This window comes from Suncus etruscus, chromosome 15 (assembly GCF_024139225.1).
Source record: "Suncus etruscus isolate mSunEtr1 chromosome 15, mSunEtr1.pri.cur, whole genome shotgun sequence".
Classification (NCBI taxonomy): domain Eukaryota; kingdom Metazoa; phylum Chordata; class Mammalia; order Eulipotyphla; family Soricidae; genus Suncus; species Suncus etruscus.
In genome coordinates this window covers 75,127,891-75,142,992 of record NC_064862.1, presented here as the reverse complement: position 1 = coordinate 75,142,992, position 15,102 = coordinate 75,127,891, and the positions used below count along the sequence as shown (strand labels likewise).

The 15,102-nt window shown below is 62.9% G+C and overlaps 2 protein-coding genes across 3 annotated transcripts; one reads left to right on the top strand and one right to left on the bottom strand.

The window, feature by feature from the left end:
* The first annotated feature begins 555 nt into the window (after positions 1–555).
* Positions 556–5,243, top strand: GNB2 (G protein subunit beta 2). The gene is made up of 10 exons (XM_049789303.1): positions 556–705; positions 2,862–3,007; positions 3,124–3,162; positions 3,247–3,353; positions 3,464–3,527; positions 3,621–3,783; positions 3,869–3,935; positions 4,222–4,423; positions 4,535–4,751; positions 4,829–5,243. Exons 2-10 carry the CDS (start codon positions 2,951–2,953, stop codon positions 4,933–4,935), a joined length of 1,023 nt encoding a protein of 340 aa, XP_049645260.1. The 5' UTR covers positions 556–705; positions 2,862–2,950; the 3' UTR covers positions 4,936–5,243.
* A 1,819-nt stretch (positions 5,244–7,062) lies between these two features.
* On the bottom strand, positions 7,063–14,350 carry GIGYF1 (GRB10 interacting GYF protein 1). 2 transcript variants are annotated; one of them, XM_049789276.1, is made up of 27 exons: positions 14,165–14,350; positions 13,155–13,419; positions 12,759–12,883; positions 12,467–12,653; positions 12,257–12,383; positions 12,079–12,174; positions 11,888–11,999; positions 11,674–11,782; positions 11,492–11,532; positions 11,234–11,404; positions 10,893–11,146; positions 10,683–10,791; positions 10,348–10,485; positions 10,158–10,258; positions 9,861–10,032; positions 9,609–9,775; positions 9,400–9,500; positions 9,212–9,319; positions 9,021–9,121; positions 8,869–8,951; positions 8,674–8,787; positions 8,398–8,586; positions 8,061–8,239; positions 7,826–7,986; positions 7,574–7,737; positions 7,336–7,480; positions 7,063–7,257 (listed from the first exon to the last, which is right to left on the bottom strand). In XM_049789276.1, exons 4-27 carry the CDS (start codon positions 12,499–12,501, stop codon positions 7,205–7,207), a joined length of 3,030 nt encoding a protein of 1,009 aa, XP_049645233.1. In that variant the 5' UTR covers positions 12,502–12,653; positions 12,759–12,883; positions 13,155–13,419; positions 14,165–14,350; the 3' UTR covers positions 7,063–7,204. The 2 variants fall into 2 exon arrangements, with proteins under 2 accessions (XP_049645233.1, XP_049645234.1); XM_049789277.1 differs by having other exon boundaries at positions 8,061–8,236.
* Positions 14,351–15,102: the final 752 nt, after the last annotated feature.

Below are 15,102 nucleotides of genomic sequence, written 5' to 3'. Positions count from 1 at the left end.
CCTAATCAGGACATTCCGGGGTCCCGGGAGGGCTCGCAACCTCCGAGCTCCACCGCTAGGGACCCGCGGGCCAAATAGCTTGCTGCTCTTTCCGCGGGGAGGGAGGAGGCCGGGGCAAGAGGGGCGTGACCAGGCTCCAGGGGGCGTGGCCAGGCTCCGAACCGGGCGTCGAGTTTTCCGGCCCCGCCTGGAGCCGCCCAATCCGGGAGGGCCGGTCACATGACCCGCGCGGGTTTCCCCACCCCCCACCCCCACCCTTCGCCGCTACCATCGCCACCAGTCCCAGGGGGGTGTTGGGAGGCAAGTTCTCCTGGGTGACGTCTAATTCCTTCACAGCAGCCAAAAACCCACTGCATCCATTTCAGACGTCTAAGGGAAGCTTTATGAAGCTGTCTGATGGCGACGGGCCAGGCTTGAGGCGCCTCAATCAAGCCGGGCTTTGGCTAGCCACGCTCCCCCCCCTTTCCTCGACGCGCACTTGGTCTCGGCCCGCCCGGCTTGGGCGCGGCGGCGGCGGCGGCGGCGGCGGTGGTGGAGCTGGTGGTGGCGGTGCCGCGTCACTGGCGGGCGGGATCCCTCCGCCCCGGGGAGCAGCGCTGGCCCGGGCTGGGGCGACTTGAGGATCCATCCGCGCCGCCGCCGCCGCGGAGGAAGACGGACCGGCCGCGCCAGAGCGACCCTCGCACTGGGCCGCCGCCGCCACAGGTACCTCCGCCGGCCCAACGAGTCCGCCGCCGCCGCCCCGCGCGCCCCCGTCGTGGCTACGTCGGCGGGGTCCGGCCTCCCCGGGGGATCCGAGCGCACCTCGCTGCCCTGCCCTGCCCTTCCCAGGCCCCGTCGCTCCCAAACCCGGAAGGGGAAGGGGAACTGGGGGTGGGGTGGGGTCGCCCCCAAGCTCAGGCGCCCCCGTTGCAAGCTCTGGGCGCGGGGCTTCTCGCCGGCCCCCAGCCCAGCCTCGCCGCCGCCCAGCTGGCCTGGGGGAGAAGTTGGGGGGCCTGGACCCCGGCTTCCTCTAGGCCCGGCCCGGCCCCTTTCCGCACAGCTGGGAACCGAACCCGTGTCAGTCTGGGTGGGACCCCTGATCCTGCCCGGCCTGGGCCAGGCCCCGAGTCCCGCCTAGCGCCCCCCTGGACCCCCAGGCCCCCAGGATCTGGGTCCTGCCTTATGTTCGTGGTTTCTTTCTTTTTTTGTTTGTGTGTTTCATTTTTTGGGGGGTCACACCCAGGGGTTCCTCCTGGCTCTGCGCTCAGAAATCGCTCCTGGCAGGCCTGGGGGGAACCATATGGGGATGCCAGGATTCGAACCACCGTCCTTCTTCTCCATGCAAGGCAAACGCCCTACCTCCATGCTATCTCTCCGGCCCCTCTGCTCGTGTTTTCCAGCCCCTTCCTTTTGCTCAGCGACACCCCCTCCCACCAGTTCGGGGGCGCACCCTCCACCCCCAGCCCTGCCTGCCTGCCTGGCTGGCTGCTCGGGGGCAAAATGGACGTCGCGGGGGCCTAAGCCTGGCCGCCCCGTCCAGCTGCCAGATCGGGGACCCTCCCTCGGCCCCTCCTCCCCGTAGCCCCGCCAGACCTGCGGAGGCGAAGGCGCCCCCCATCCTCCGCGGGGTCCCCCCACCTCGACTGATTGCTGCGTGCCCAGAATCTGGGGGCTGCCTAAGAGGGGCCGTGCTAGGTGATGGGGAGCGTCGCCCCCGCCCCGCCGTGCAGGGCTTCCTGCCGCCCCGGCTGCTAGCAGCTGGAGGGAGAGGACCGTGCCCGGGGCTGGGGAGGGGCGTTATTTTTTTGGGAAGGGGGTCTGTGTCCTCCCCACCCCCTTTTTATTTGGAAGGACTCGCTGCTGTTGCTGGTGCTGGGAGCCCAGCTCCGGGACGTGTCTGCCCCGGGCCTCGGGACGCGGAGTGGGGTTGGGCGAGCGCGGGGTGTCCAGGAGGATGGCAGAGGTGTCCCCGGTGTGCTGCGCCCTGGAGCAGAGCCAGCTGGGGTCCCGGGGCGCTGGCTCTTGGGGTGTTGAGGGCCCCCTGGCCTCTCTCTGCGGAGCCCTAATTACTCTAAGCGGCTCCCCCGGGCTTTTGACAGCAGAGGCGCACCGGGGCTCCCGGCCTTGTGGCTAATGGGGCGCAGCCGGCCCCGGGGGGATTATCCAGGGTGAGCCCTGGCCCGAACCTATTAGTGCCCAATCGGCTTTGCCCCAATCCTGTCAAGTCGCCCCGGTGTGTGGGGGGGACTTGCGGGGGCGAGGGGTGGGGTCACCACCCGACAGGTCTCCTCTCCGGGATGCGGTTGCCGTAGCAACGAGGCTGGGGTGGGGGGCCCTTCGCCAATGAGGTGCTCTCAGTCCGGGTGACGGTTGCCTCGGCAACGCCACGAACAGCCCTGCTTCCCCCACTCCGGGCCGCTCCCGCCCTGTGGAAACTGGGGGTGTGTGTGTGCATGGAGGGTGTGCGGCCTAGGGGGGATTTAAAGAGGTGCCCCCTCTTTTGAGGACTTGGTGCTCGGTTTGGGCCTAAGGTCCTGGGGCTGTCTTCTCCGCAGGGACTCCCGCCCTCCCCCTGGTCCCCCGCCCCACCCACCCCAGTTCCTGCTGGGCGGGCGCTGTCCCTGGGAGGGTTTCCCCTGCACTTCCTCTTGCACTTCCCCGCTCGGTTTCCGGGGGACGGGGAACAGGAGGGAGATTGGGGAAGTCAGCACGCCTGGGCATCTCTGGGGGCACCTCGGGGTGCCCGCGGCCACCCCTTCCTCCTCCCCACCACTGCTGGTGCTTACCCCTTCCGGGAGCGCCTCCACCCCGCCTTCGCCTCTTCCCCGAGCGAGCGCTAGTGCGGGGCCTCTGGCCTGACGTCAGCCCTCATCCCCCAGGCCTCGGGCCAGAGGTGAGGAGCTGCAGCCCCCCAACCCCCTTCCCGCGGCCCCCAGCCGCCCCCAACCCCGCCCCACGGCCCGGCGCCATGAGTGAGCTGGAGCAGCTGAGACACGAGGCGGAGCAGCTCCGGAACCAGATCCGGGTGAGCCCCAGGCGGGCGCTGGCAGCAGTGGGTGTGGGCTGGGGCTCCCTCTCTTCCTGGCCTCTTCAGGCCTGTTGTCCTGCCCCCCTCTAACCCTCCCTGATCTGGCTCTGCAGGATGCCCGAAAAGCATGTGGCGACTCAACACTCACCCAGGTGAGTGCCAATTTGGGGTTGGGGTAGGGGCTATGTCCCCTTGTTCTCCCAGCCTCCTTCAGCCCTTTCTGCTCCCGCCTCCAGATCACAGCTGGGCTGGACCCAGTGGGGAGGATCCAAATGAGGACTCGCCGGACTCTCCGTGGGCACCTGGCCAAGATCTATGCCATGCACTGGGGCACAGACTCACGGTGGGTGTTTGGTGGGGCTGTGCCAGGTCACTGTGTCCCAGAGGCTGGCAGTCTTGGGCCACTCACCCACTGAGCATGGCTCATGGGACCCTGCTTCACCCTCCTTGCAGGCTGCTGGTCAGCGCATCTCAGGACGGGAAGCTCATCATCTGGGACAGCTATACTACCAACAAGGTAGGGGGCTGGGGAGCGCCCACAATGGTTCAGGGAAGCGGGGGGTTGCAGATAGTCCAGCCAGCACTGACCCGGTGACCACTCTGCTTGCAGGTCCATGCCATCCCGTTGCGTTCCTCCTGGGTCATGACCTGCGCCTACGCACCCTCAGGGAACTTCGTGGCCTGTGGAGGGCTGGACAACATCTGCTCCATCTACAGCCTCAAAACCCGTGAAGGCAATGTCAGGGTCAGCAGAGAGCTGCCTGGACACACCGGTGAGGGCACTGTGGGGTGGGTGGCCTTGGCAGGGGTGAGGCAGGATCGGGTCCCCAGTCCTGGCTGACCCACCCCTTCCCCCAGGTTATTTGTCGTGCTGCCGCTTCTTGGATGACAACCAGATCATCACCAGCTCTGGGGACACCACCTGGTGAGGCTCTGCCAGGCCCAGGCCGTCTGGGTTCACTGCTTCTTGCGGGGCCATAGTGTAGTGGGGAGGGAGCTTCCCTGGCATGTGGCCCTCAGATTCAGTTCTCAGCACCCCATGTGGTTCTAGCAGGAGGGGTCCCTGAGCACTGCCCGGTGTGGCCTCCAAACAATACATGCCAATATAGTCCACCTTGTCCACTTCTGCAGCTGAACAGAGCTGGCAAGTCTTGGGTGGATGGAAAGACTCCAGCCTGCACCCCTAACTTCTCCATCTTGTCCCATTCCAGCGCCCTGTGGGACATAGAGACAGGCCAGCAGACTGTGGGCTTTGCTGGACACAGCGGGGATGTGATGTCTCTTTCCCTGGCCCCCGACGGCCGCACCTTTGTGTCTGGCGCCTGTGATGCTTCCATTAAGCTATGGGACGTTCGGGATTCCATGTGCCGACAGACCTTCATTGGCCATGAGTCCGACATCAACGCCGTGGCTGTGAGTGGTGGCTGGGTGATTGGTTGGCTGCATTTCTTGGTCCCTTAGCCCCCCACCCCATCCCCAGTCCTGAGCCCCCTCCTAAGCTCCCCTGCCCATCTCATCCCTCAGTTCTTCCCCAACGGCTATGCCTTCACCACGGGCTCGGACGATGCCACGTGCCGCCTGTTCGACCTGCGTGCGGATCAGGAGCTACTCATGTACTCGCACGACAACATTATCTGCGGCATCACCTCGGTGGCCTTCTCCCGCAGTGGCCGGCTGCTGCTTGCTGGCTACGACGACTTTAACTGCAACATCTGGGATGCCATGAAGGGCGATCGTGCAGGTGCGCCCCGGCCAGCTGGGGGTTAGGGGGGTTGTCAGGGCCAGTGGCTCACACCCCTCCCCTCCCCTCTTCTCCAGGGGTCCTCGCTGGCCATGACAACCGTGTGAGCTGCCTTGGTGTCACTGATGATGGCATGGCTGTGGCCACAGGCTCCTGGGACTCCTTCCTCAAGATCTGGAACTAATGGCCCAGCCCGGCCATGCCACACTACAGGCCGGAGCTGGGGCTGGTGCCCGACCGGCCTCCCTGGGTTCTGCTCCCCGCCCCAGGTTTGGTTCCTCCCGCAGCCCCACAGTGGAGACCCAGATAGGGGTCTGGGGTCGGATGGGGGAGGAGGCTATCGCCTATCCTTGGTTTCCCCAGTCAGGGCCTCACCCCTCTCAGGAGGGCAGGAGGCACAAGGTAAAACTCCAGGCTTTTATAAAACTGGTTTTATTTTCATTTTTATTATATTTTCAGTTTTTCCATAAAGGAACCAATTCCAACTCTGTACCTGGTCTCCACCTTTGCTTGTATTTCCCCCCCTTCCCCCCCCCCCCCCCCCCCGCACACACACATATGCCAACCTCTGATGCCAAAAGCACAGGTGGGCACAGGCTGTGTCTTCCCCCCCAAAAAAGAGGGCTGAATCTGACGGGTGAACACAATGAGCTTTATTGGGGGGCAGTATTTACAGGAGTTGGGAGTCACATGAAGGGTACAAGGGAGATTTGCAGACCCCACACCCAGTGGGGCAGATGGGCAGCTGGGCCCTGGGGGGCTGGGAAGGACAGACAGCGAGGGGGTCCGAGTCCCTGGACTGGGGACTCAGGGCTTGTAAACATTAACCACTCTCAGAGGGGATGGGGTGGGAGAGGGCTCCCCTACACTTCCTCACAGGGTTAAGGCCTCTCCAGGCTCAAGGGCCCCCGGAAGTTCCAAGTGTGACTGGGGGAGGGAAGGGAGAGCTGGGCTTCCCCCTCCCCTGCATTGGCTGTGGCAGGGGCGGGGGTGGTTACATTCAGTCACAACAGCCCCCCACCTCTAATGCCGCCAAACACTGGTGCGAGGAAGGGGGGCTGGGGGCCAGCAGCAGCAAGACGTTTCCCCCTGGCCCGTCACCCCCTTATTGCTTTAGAGAGAAAATTGTCTTTTCACGGACTCTTAACACTGTTGAAACCAGGGAGAAGCAGGTGGGGGACCGACCCCTCCGCCCCCCAGGCCAGTTTGATCCCCCAACACTGACCCAGGTACCACTTTGGTGCAAAAAAAAAAAAAAAAAGATCTCTCTGGGGATGAAAGGGAGAGAATGTGAGGGCCACCCCACTTCCCCAGGGCTGGAGAATACATTCATGGAGGGGCAAGGGCAGGGCAGGGCAGCCGCCCAAGCACTGCGCTCAGCAATGAGGTGACTGGAAGGAGATTGATGGGAGAAGAGAAACCGTTAAAAAACCCCTAGAAGACGAGATTGCCTCACTTAAGCACAGAGCCCCCAGGGGGCAGGGCAGCAGGGGCCACACATGGCCCGTACCCATTTGGTCAATGGAGAGTCTGAGTCACATGGCCTGCACCCCCAGCAGCTGTGGGTGTGTGGGGGTCCTGTCCCACAGCCCCCCACCTGTAACACCCCCACACACACAGGAGAACCAGTCTAGGAAGGTACGGAGGGGAGGGGTGTCCGCTCCGCTCCTGCCGTGGGTACCGGGGAATGCAGCGGGGAGGGGGTGCCAGCCCTAAAGATACATTCATGTGGCAAGGCTGGGGGCTGTCACCAGCGTCAACCCCAGACCAGCCCCCGGTGGCAGCAGTGTGGGGGGGATAATGACAACAACGTTCTGTGGCCGCAGCAGGCAAGGCCAGCCTGGCCTGCCCCACTGGGGAGCCGTTTGTGCTGCCCCCCCAAAGCAGCAAAGCCCGGGAGTCTCCTGTGGCCCTGCCTCCACACCTGCCAGTCACAGCAAGAAGGGGCCATTCACAGCGGGTCCGCCAATGGGCTGAAGGGGGCTCGCTGTGCAAACTGCTGGCACCCCAGCTTCCAGTTACCCCAACGGCCTGCCGGGGGCCCCACTGCCCCAGGACAGTGCGTTCTGTTCCATCTCCTACTTGGTTTGTTTTTTCTTTTTTCTTTTTTTTTTTTTGCTTTTTTCTTTTCTTATAAAAACAAAAAAATAACCAATAACCAAAAAAAAAAAAAAATCCCTCTGTGGACCTTCCACGGTTGCCCCACTATCCCCAGAGCGGGGAAGATGGGCTTAGAATCGAGTCTGAAAGCTCTTGTCTCTCCTAACATTTCTTCAATGTTTTTTTGTTTTAAAAAAAGAAAAACCCTCCCCCCAGTCTGTAAAGTGCCTCGTGGTGGGTGAGTTAAGGTGCATCTGTGGTTTGTAACAAGTGCTGGGGACCCGGCCCCCCGCTTTCTCTGACACTCCGGGCGCTGGCCCTGGGGCGCACAGCCCAGCTGGTAGTCGGGCTGCTCAGTAGTCATCCACGCTCTCGATCTCACCGGAAGGTCCATGCAGGGAGTACCCTGGGGAGGGCAGGGCTGTTGTGGCAAAGCCCCCACCCTGGAAGGAGCCGCACTGCCACCCCCTACGCCCGCACTCACCCAGGATGCTGGGGTCCGAGTGCAGCATCAGCGCCCTTCTCTTGGCCTTGCTGCCCTCCCCGGGGCCCGGGCCAGGGCCAGGACCAAGTTTGGCGCTGTGGTTGGTAGGGAAGGCAGCCTGCAGGGGCCCACTCAGCCACGCCTCCTGCTGAGGCAGACAAGGTGCTCAGGAGGGTGTGGGGCTGGTGGTGTTAGAAAGGGGGAACCTGGGCCCCTGCTAAGGCAGGGTGGGGCCTACCTGCTGCTGCTGCCGCTGCTGGCTGGCTTTCTGCTTGGCCCTCCGCTCCAGGAACTGTTTGGCAAATTCTTTGGCTTCCAGCGTGTCCCCCAGGCAGGAACGGATATAGTCGTGGACGTCATAGGGGGATTCTACCTCCTTTAGGATCGCCACAGCCATGGGCACTGCAGGGTGCAGCAGGTGTGGTCAGGGTCTGTGGGGAGCCCCCAGGGAGACGCCCCCATCCCCTTGGCAAGCCTGCACCTGCCATACCATCCAGGCTGCCCGTGGCGCTCAGCGTGTGCAGCATCTGCTCGCACCACTGCGTGAAGCCGTCCTGGGGCCGGGGAATGCCCTGGAGTAGCTTCAGCAGCTTCTCCTCCTCCTCCGTCTTCCTGCGCACAGGCCGGCCCGACAGGTGTGGGTACGAGTCACTAGAAGGGGACACGAGGTGTAGGCACCCATTGTACACCCCCTGCCGCACACCCGCACAGAGTCCTGCACCTACCTGAGGGAGGGGCTGCTGCGGCTGTTCTTCAGGCCCAGGCTCCGGCCACTGCTCTTGACCGTGTCCTCCCAGAGTGTTAGGCCACTGCTGCTGCCACCACTCTTGTCGGGCGCACCCCACAGCGGCCCCGTCTCAGACACCCATTGGTTCAGTGGTGCGGTGCTCAAGCTCCCCAGCTGCTGCAAAGGGCCGGTGGTCAGGCTGGCTCATACTGGGCCACCCCCACACAAAAGGGTGCTTGCTATGTTGGAGACGCTGGTCCAAGGAGGAACAGCCAGGCCCAGTGGAGAACCCCCCCCAAGTCCCCCCCACCCCATTTCAGGGTCTGCCTGCTCACCACGCGGTGGTTGGGAGCCTGGGTACGCGTGGGCTCACGGGTCGGGGGCGGCTTGTGCTCCAGCAGCGCCTTCATGGACAGGCCCTGCTTGGTGAGGCCAGCCCAGAGTGGTGGTGGGGAGCCCGGCGTAGGGGGTGTGGGGGGTGCCTGTTGCTGCAGCAGCTTCAACAGCAGCTCCTGGTGCCGCACCTGCACAAGGACAGGTGCCCACTGAGGCAGCCATTCCCCACCCCAGCCTGGGATCCCCACGGGCTGGTCCCCTGGGGGGACACCCACCTGCTTGCGCCGAAACAAACCCTCCTCCTCCTGCTGCTGCTGTTGCTGCTGCCGCCGCTTGCGCTCCTCCTCCTCCCGCTTCGCCCTGAGTTCCACCTCCCGGCGCTCCTGGAACTGCCCACAGGCTGGACTCATGCCCAGGCACCAGGCCCTGCCCGCCCACACCCCTCCACCCTTCACTTTCCACTCACTCACTTTGAGTTGCAGCTGGAGCTGTTCCAGAATCGGACCCTGAGTCGAAGAGTTAACTGGTATGTCCCAAAGACTGGCCTCACCGCCTGTAGGAGCAGAGGCAGTTCCAAGAGGGGTTCCCTGTGGACCCCAACTCTCGGGCCGGGGACACTCACCTGATGGCGATGAGGCTGAGGTATGTAAGTCCCAGAGGGGGGTGGAATCCGGCACCGACAAGGAGCGGTTTATGGTTGGGAGCAGGTTCTGGTCCCCACCTCTGAGGAGCAAGGGCCATCACGCTCAGAGCCAACTCGGCTTCCCATGCTCCCCAGCCATCCCCAGCATCTCCCAGGGCCAGCCCACTCACCTGGGGGATTTCAGCGCTTGGAGCTGCTGCAGGAAGGTGGCCAACTGTGGTGGCGTCAGGTCTCCCAGGACTGCCTTCTCCCGGATCCCGCACTGCGGGAGCTGGCGGCTGTAGAGACAGGCACTTGGGGGGCTCCGGCCGTACAGCCGGGACCCCACCATGCTCCCAGCGTCAGGCTAGCTTCCTACCTGTTGACCAGCTGCAGGAACTGCTGATGCTGCAGCTGCTGGTACAAGGCAGCAGCCGCCAGCTCCTGCTGCTTCTTCAGTCGCTCCTGGTCCAGATTTCCCTGGGTGGAGATGCAGCCCATGGTTCTGGACATCCCATCCCCTGCCCTGTCTGTTGTCAGCAACCCTCCCCGCTGCATCAAGAAGGACTGGAGGTGCAGGCTGCTCACCAGCAGTGGGGGTGGCGAGGGCCCTGGGGCAAAGGGCACACGGCCCCACATCTTGATCACTTCGCCCAGGGGCTGGAAGCCCTCATCACAGCCACGCTTCACCAGCAGTGCCATGGAAAAGTAGCCAGCCTGGAACCATTCGGCCATCTCCTGCGTGGTGAAGGGGCCTGGCCGGGTGGAGACAGGGCAGCGGTCAGAGCAACGGAGTCCGTGCGCCTGGCGCCCCCACCTGCTGACCCACCCAACACGAACCTTGGATTTCACCCTGTGGGTCCTTGTAGAACCACTTCCGGGCCGCGCCATGGCTGAGGGGCAGGGCAGTGGCAACCGCTGAGTGGCGCAGGCCAGGGGCCTGCATGGCGGCGGTGAAGCGCTCCTCCTCCAGGCAGCTGTCCTGCAAGGAGGCCACCAGCTTCTCGGCCTCCTGTGGCACCAGACAGGGGGTGGGGGAAGATATTGTCATGGCCATGGGGCAGAGGTGAGAGGGGCAGAGGAATCACCCTGGCCCCCACCCACACCTGGGGAGTCTGGGTGCCTCCGACCCACTACCTGCTGCAGGCGCTTCAGACCTTCATCGTCCTCCAGATCCCCAGGAGGACCTGAGGGTGAACCCACAGCTGGACTGAGCTGTACCTGCCTCATGTCGTCCGCTAAAGGGAGCAAAGGACAAAGGACTGGGATAGGGGAACAGAGCACCCTGGAAATACTGTCTTACTGCAAGGACGGGACCCATCCCCACCTTCAGCTGCTGGCCGGTCCTTCTCCACAGTGTTGTCGCCTTCCCCGGGGGTTCCCCAGAGTGGGCCTAAGGCAGGTAGTGGGGACGTCGGGCCAGGCTGCTCTTCTTGTGATGGCAGCGGGCTCGGTGCCTTCACCCCTGTAGGACAGGAGTGAAGAATGGGTTCCAGCCCTGGAACACAGGGATACCCTCAAGTGCACACCCTCTCTCTGGCCCCACACGACCACAGCTCCAGCCTGCCTTCTAGCATGTTCCAAGGTTGGCTCTTGACATCACTCAGGCCAAAGCATCAGGGAGCCCGGGAAAGGGCCCACCTCAGCCCCCCTGCAGCTCACCCGCCTCAGGCCCCTCCTGCTCCGGTGCTTCCGGGGGTTCCTCCTCCTCCTCTTCCAGCCCCTGGAAGTCCAGGTCCTGCTCCTCAGGAATGGGCTCCTTGGGGCCCTTCTGCAGGGGTGGGACAGGTCCAAAGATGAAGGGACAAACAGGTAAGAGCAAGGGGACCATGGGACAGGCCCTCCCACGGTGACCCCTCAACCTCCAGGTACCTTGAGGGGCAGGAAGGCCCCCGAGGCATCAAAGGTGCCCATCTCCTCATCCTCATCATCCAGGCACCACTCAGGGAGCCCATCCTTGTCCTCCTCGAAGCCATCAGGTCCAGGGCCCCTCCGGGAGGGAGCCCCGCCTGGCCCGGCCCGGCCCTCCTCGTCCCCACACCCGCCTCGATCCCCTCGCAGGTCAAAGTCAAACTTGCGACGCCGTTCTCCATGCTCCCGCCAGCCTGCAGAGCGAGGGCCACCATCTGGGCATGCAAAAGGGGATACGAAGAGTGGATCTCGGGTCAATGTCAGGCCCCGTGCAACCTGCCCTGCACCCCCAAGTGGCTCACCAGGGCTGGCTGAGCGCCAGCGATCAGCATCGCGCCGGGGGGCAGCCCCCAGCCTCCAACTGCCCTCATCGCCGCCCTCCTGCTCCTCACGCAGAGAACGCCAATTCTCGCTGTCTGAGCGCGCGTGCTCCTTCCGTGGGCCAGTCCCGCTCTCCTCAAAGCTGGAGCGTGCTGCGGGGGAGACATATAGCAATTCTCACCCACACCCCATCCCTGGACGAACCAAACTCTGCATAGGCCCTTCCCAGGTTCCTTTACCTCCTTCCCTCCGTGCTGGTTTCTCAAATCTCCTCTCGCCTCTGCAGGAAGAAAATGGCATGTCAAAGCCCGCCCCTCAGTGCAGGCCTGCACAGATACTTGGGGCATGGCGGGCCAGAAACAAATGGGGCCAGGGTGGACTTAGGTAGGGGGGTCTGCTCCATCGGCGCCCTTGGCCACACCTGTCATCCCAACTCTGGCTGCGCTGGATCTCCCGGGGGTTCCTGCCGAAGGCCCCTTCACCCTCTTCAATGCTTCTTTGGTAAAAGCAGCTATCCCCGCGGCCACGGCCTGGACAAGGGAGATGCTCTTGAAGGACTGGCTGGGCCCTCACCCAGGGCCTCCAGACCCTGGCCGGGACCCCATCCAACCGCCCACCCACTAGGCCCATCCTACCTCGACTCCGAGCGCTGACCCTGCCCCGGGATGTGCTGGTCAGGGGGGTCCCAGCCCCTTTCCCCATCAGCCTCAGCACAGCCACACTATTCACTGACAGGGAGAAGTTCCTCTGCAGAGGGAACAGGAGGCGTGAGTAACCAGATGTGTTCCCCGACGCCCCCTGTCCCATGCCCCTAGCAGCTGCCCACTTGCTCCTCCTCGGTCAGCGGTTCCAGTGCCAGTGGCTGCAGTGGTTCCTCTTGCAGTACTGCAGCAAACTCCTTGTCCTGTAGTTCCTCAGGAATCTGGTGGGCAGGAGGGGATGGTGAGGTACATCTCCTGGGCCCCCTATCCTGCCACTCCCCTATTCCCTACTTGGGCTCCCACCTTGTGCTCCTTGATGTAGAGGGCGAGCATCTCCTCCCGGCCATAGCGGTAGTCGGCCAACTTATACTTGGGCATGGCGGGGGACGGAGGCGGGGAGGCCACACTGCCACCGGACAGGGCCCGCAGCCTGCAGGAAGGTGCCGAGGGAGGCTGAGACGCCACTCGAGGACTCCACCTGCAGCCCCCGCTCCCAAAGCCCATCAGACTCACCACTCGGGCCCAAAGTTGAGGGTCTCAGCTGCCATTTTGGAGCTGGGGAGTCGTGGGGGCCAAGGTGGTGAGCAGGGGGGAGACCAGGCGTCCAGCGGCAAATACGTGTGTAGATGGTAAAGACAAGGGGCTGGGGTCAGGACTAGCAGGGCTCACCCACACCGGCCACTGAGTCACTCCGAGGGACCTGCAGGGGAAACCTGATAGGTGAGTCCCCTCCAGGGCAGGGGGTGGTGGTGGTGGTGGTGAGGTGAGCCCCAGGTAAATGAATCCCTTCCACTGCCAGACCTACCTGGCAGCCTTGGCCACAGGCAGGTGGGCCAACGCCCCACTGAACTAGGGGCTTCAAGCTCCCAGATGTTGGTGTGACTACAGTGGTGCCCGGCCAGCAAGGAACCTTCACATCTGGGAATGATCCTTCAGAGAGGAAGGCAGGGGTCAGTGGGTGTCCCCTGCTCCTCCCACTGCTGCTGTTTGGCCCGCAGGAGCTGGCAAGTAGCTCAGCACACACAGGCTGATGGCCAGTCTGACCAACATGAACAAGCCCAGCCAAGCCCAAGTGGTAGGGGGCAGGGGATGGGGACCAACCTGGGCATATGCCATTTCCCTCCGCAACACCAGGCAGAAGGTCGGGCACTTGCACCCAGGACCAGGTAGGACCAGGACAGAAGCAATGACAAGCGCTCACCATGAAACAGGTGGCAGGAGGAGGGCTGAGGGGCAGGTGATGGTGGCAGGTTTGTCCCTTTATGGAGCACTGGTCGCGCTGCTCATCTCCAGTGGCTCTGGGCAGAGGGCAGGCTGGGTGCAAGGTGTCGTGGCTTGGGGCTTCCCACAAGGTGCGGCGGGAGGTCGGACTGGAACCTTCTACATGCCCACGGACACCAAGACCCCACAGCTCTGGAAAGACCAAGGCACTGGCACCAGGGGGCTGGGCAAGGTACCTTAACAGCCTGCCGAAAGCAAAAGCCAAGGAGAGACCTGAAGGGCACCACCCCAGCATCCAGAAGCAGCGACCAAGACTGGAGACTGTAGTGATGGGCCCGGACTGCTACGCACACCAACGGCGCCAGGAGACTGGCCTGCGGAGGGTCTCTGGACAGCAGCAGGGAACACTACTGTCACACAACAAGGTCCTTGGTGCTTCCAAGGGAAAAGGCCTTCACAAACCGACCAAGGCAGAGGCCTCTGCTTAGAGCGCCCCACACCCCAAGTAACCAGATACAATCAGGGTTTGGAGGGTCCTGGGGAGGCAGCATTCTCCTGGAGGCCCACTTGAGACATAAGTCTTATACCTGTACAACCTTGTGGCATTAACAAAACCACTGAGTGGGCAAGGATGACTGTCTACCCAGCCATTGGGGGCCAAGACAGCTCAGACACTGGCCTCGCACACTGAAAGCCCTGTTCCCATCTCAGCACCTCATATGGCCCCTAAGCACAGAGCCAGGAACAGCCCTGGAGCACAGCTGCGTATGGCCCAAACTTCATTCCAAAAAGCAGATGGGGAAGAGCTCTCATGATCCCTCCTGTCCTCACCATTTCAGGAGCCAACCAACCCGCCAATTTTTCAAACCCACCTCAAGAGTAGCTGTTCTGAACCTCCTCCCATCCACTCCATTTGGGCCTACATCTTCCAGGGCGAGGGATGCCAAAGAGCCCCCCCCCAAAAAAAAAGTGGGTGCAGGGAGCACTCACCCCCCCAGGGAGGGACCGAGACAGTTGTCCTTGGAGCTGTCCAAGCAGCCGGAATCTTCCCAATGGGTGATGAGGCCCAGACGAGGTCAGGAGCGCAGGCCCTCCTGGGAGACACCCCTTGTTCAGGAGCAGCTGGGGAAACCCCTTCTTCCAGAGCAGCTGGAGAGAAAAGGCAAGTCTCTGGGCCACAGGGAGCCCCACAGGAGCCGAATTCATAGTACAACGAGGAGGGTCCTTGCCTTGCACACACCCCACCTAGGTGAATCCCGGGCATCTCATAGGATCCCCAGAGCCTGCCATGACTGATCCCTGCTGCAGGGAGCCTGCACCAAGATCCGTCCCTGGACCCCTGCAAGGCCATGACCCTGCAGGGAAGCCAGTCTGAAAGGATGACACAGGTTACTGCTATCCTCAGGTGACAAGCAGCCAGGGCTGGACAGTGCTGAAACATACTGGAACATCTGTCTAGCACTCAGCTACTGCTGACCAACCATCTCCTCTCCTCATCCCAGGAGAAAAACAGGGGGCCTAGCAGGAGGATGAATTTCCAGAACCAAAGAAAAGCCCAGAACCCTCAAAGAGTTGGAGGGACCTGACAGAGAAGACACTGAACAGCCACACTCTCTTGGTCCTCCTGGTCATCTCTTGCCACCCCATACCCACTCTGGGTCCCTTTCCTGAGACAGGTAGGCATTCTGGGGGGCCTCTTGCCCACTCTTTAGTCAAGGAGAAACCCACAGAGTCCCAGACCAAGTCCCCTGGGCTGCAGAGGCCTCTAGAGGTAGAAAAAGACCCCAGGAAGAAGCAGTCCAGTGACAGTTAACATTCTCTTCTCCTTCGGTTACACCTGAGCCAGGTCCAACCCAGAGCAATGTGCCTCACAAGGTCCTAGTAGCTGGTCCAGCTTCAGACTGCCCAATACGGGAGCCACTGGCCGG

What these genes read in the sequence shown, in the direction of transcription:
- GIGYF1 (XM_049789276.1), bottom strand. Translation starts at nt 12,501, where the DNA reads ATGGCAGCTGAGACCCTCAACTTTGGGCCCGAGTG. An exon ending in GGACCGGCCAGCAGCTGAAG is followed by an intron (nt 10,259 to 10,347) that starts GTGGGGATGGGT and finishes TGCTCCCTTTAG; the next exon opens with CGGACGACATGAGGCAGGTA. An exon ending in CCCACAGGGTGAAATCCAAG is followed by an intron (nt 9,776 to 9,860) that starts GTTCGTGTTGGG and finishes CCACCCGGCCAG; the next exon opens with GCCCCTTCACCACGCAGGAG.
- GNB2 (XM_049789303.1), top strand. Translation starts at nt 2,951, where the DNA reads ATGAGTGAGCTGGAGCAGCTGAGACACGAGGCGGAGCAGCTCCGGAAC. An exon ending in AGCTCCGGAACCAGATCCGG is followed by an intron (nt 3,008 to 3,123) that starts GTGAGCCCCAGG and finishes CTGGCTCTGCAG; the next exon opens with GATGCCCGAAAAGCATGTGG. An exon ending in GCGACTCAACACTCACCCAG is followed by an intron (nt 3,163 to 3,246) that starts GTGAGTGCCAAT and finishes TCCCGCCTCCAG; the next exon opens with ATCACAGCTGGGCTGGACCC.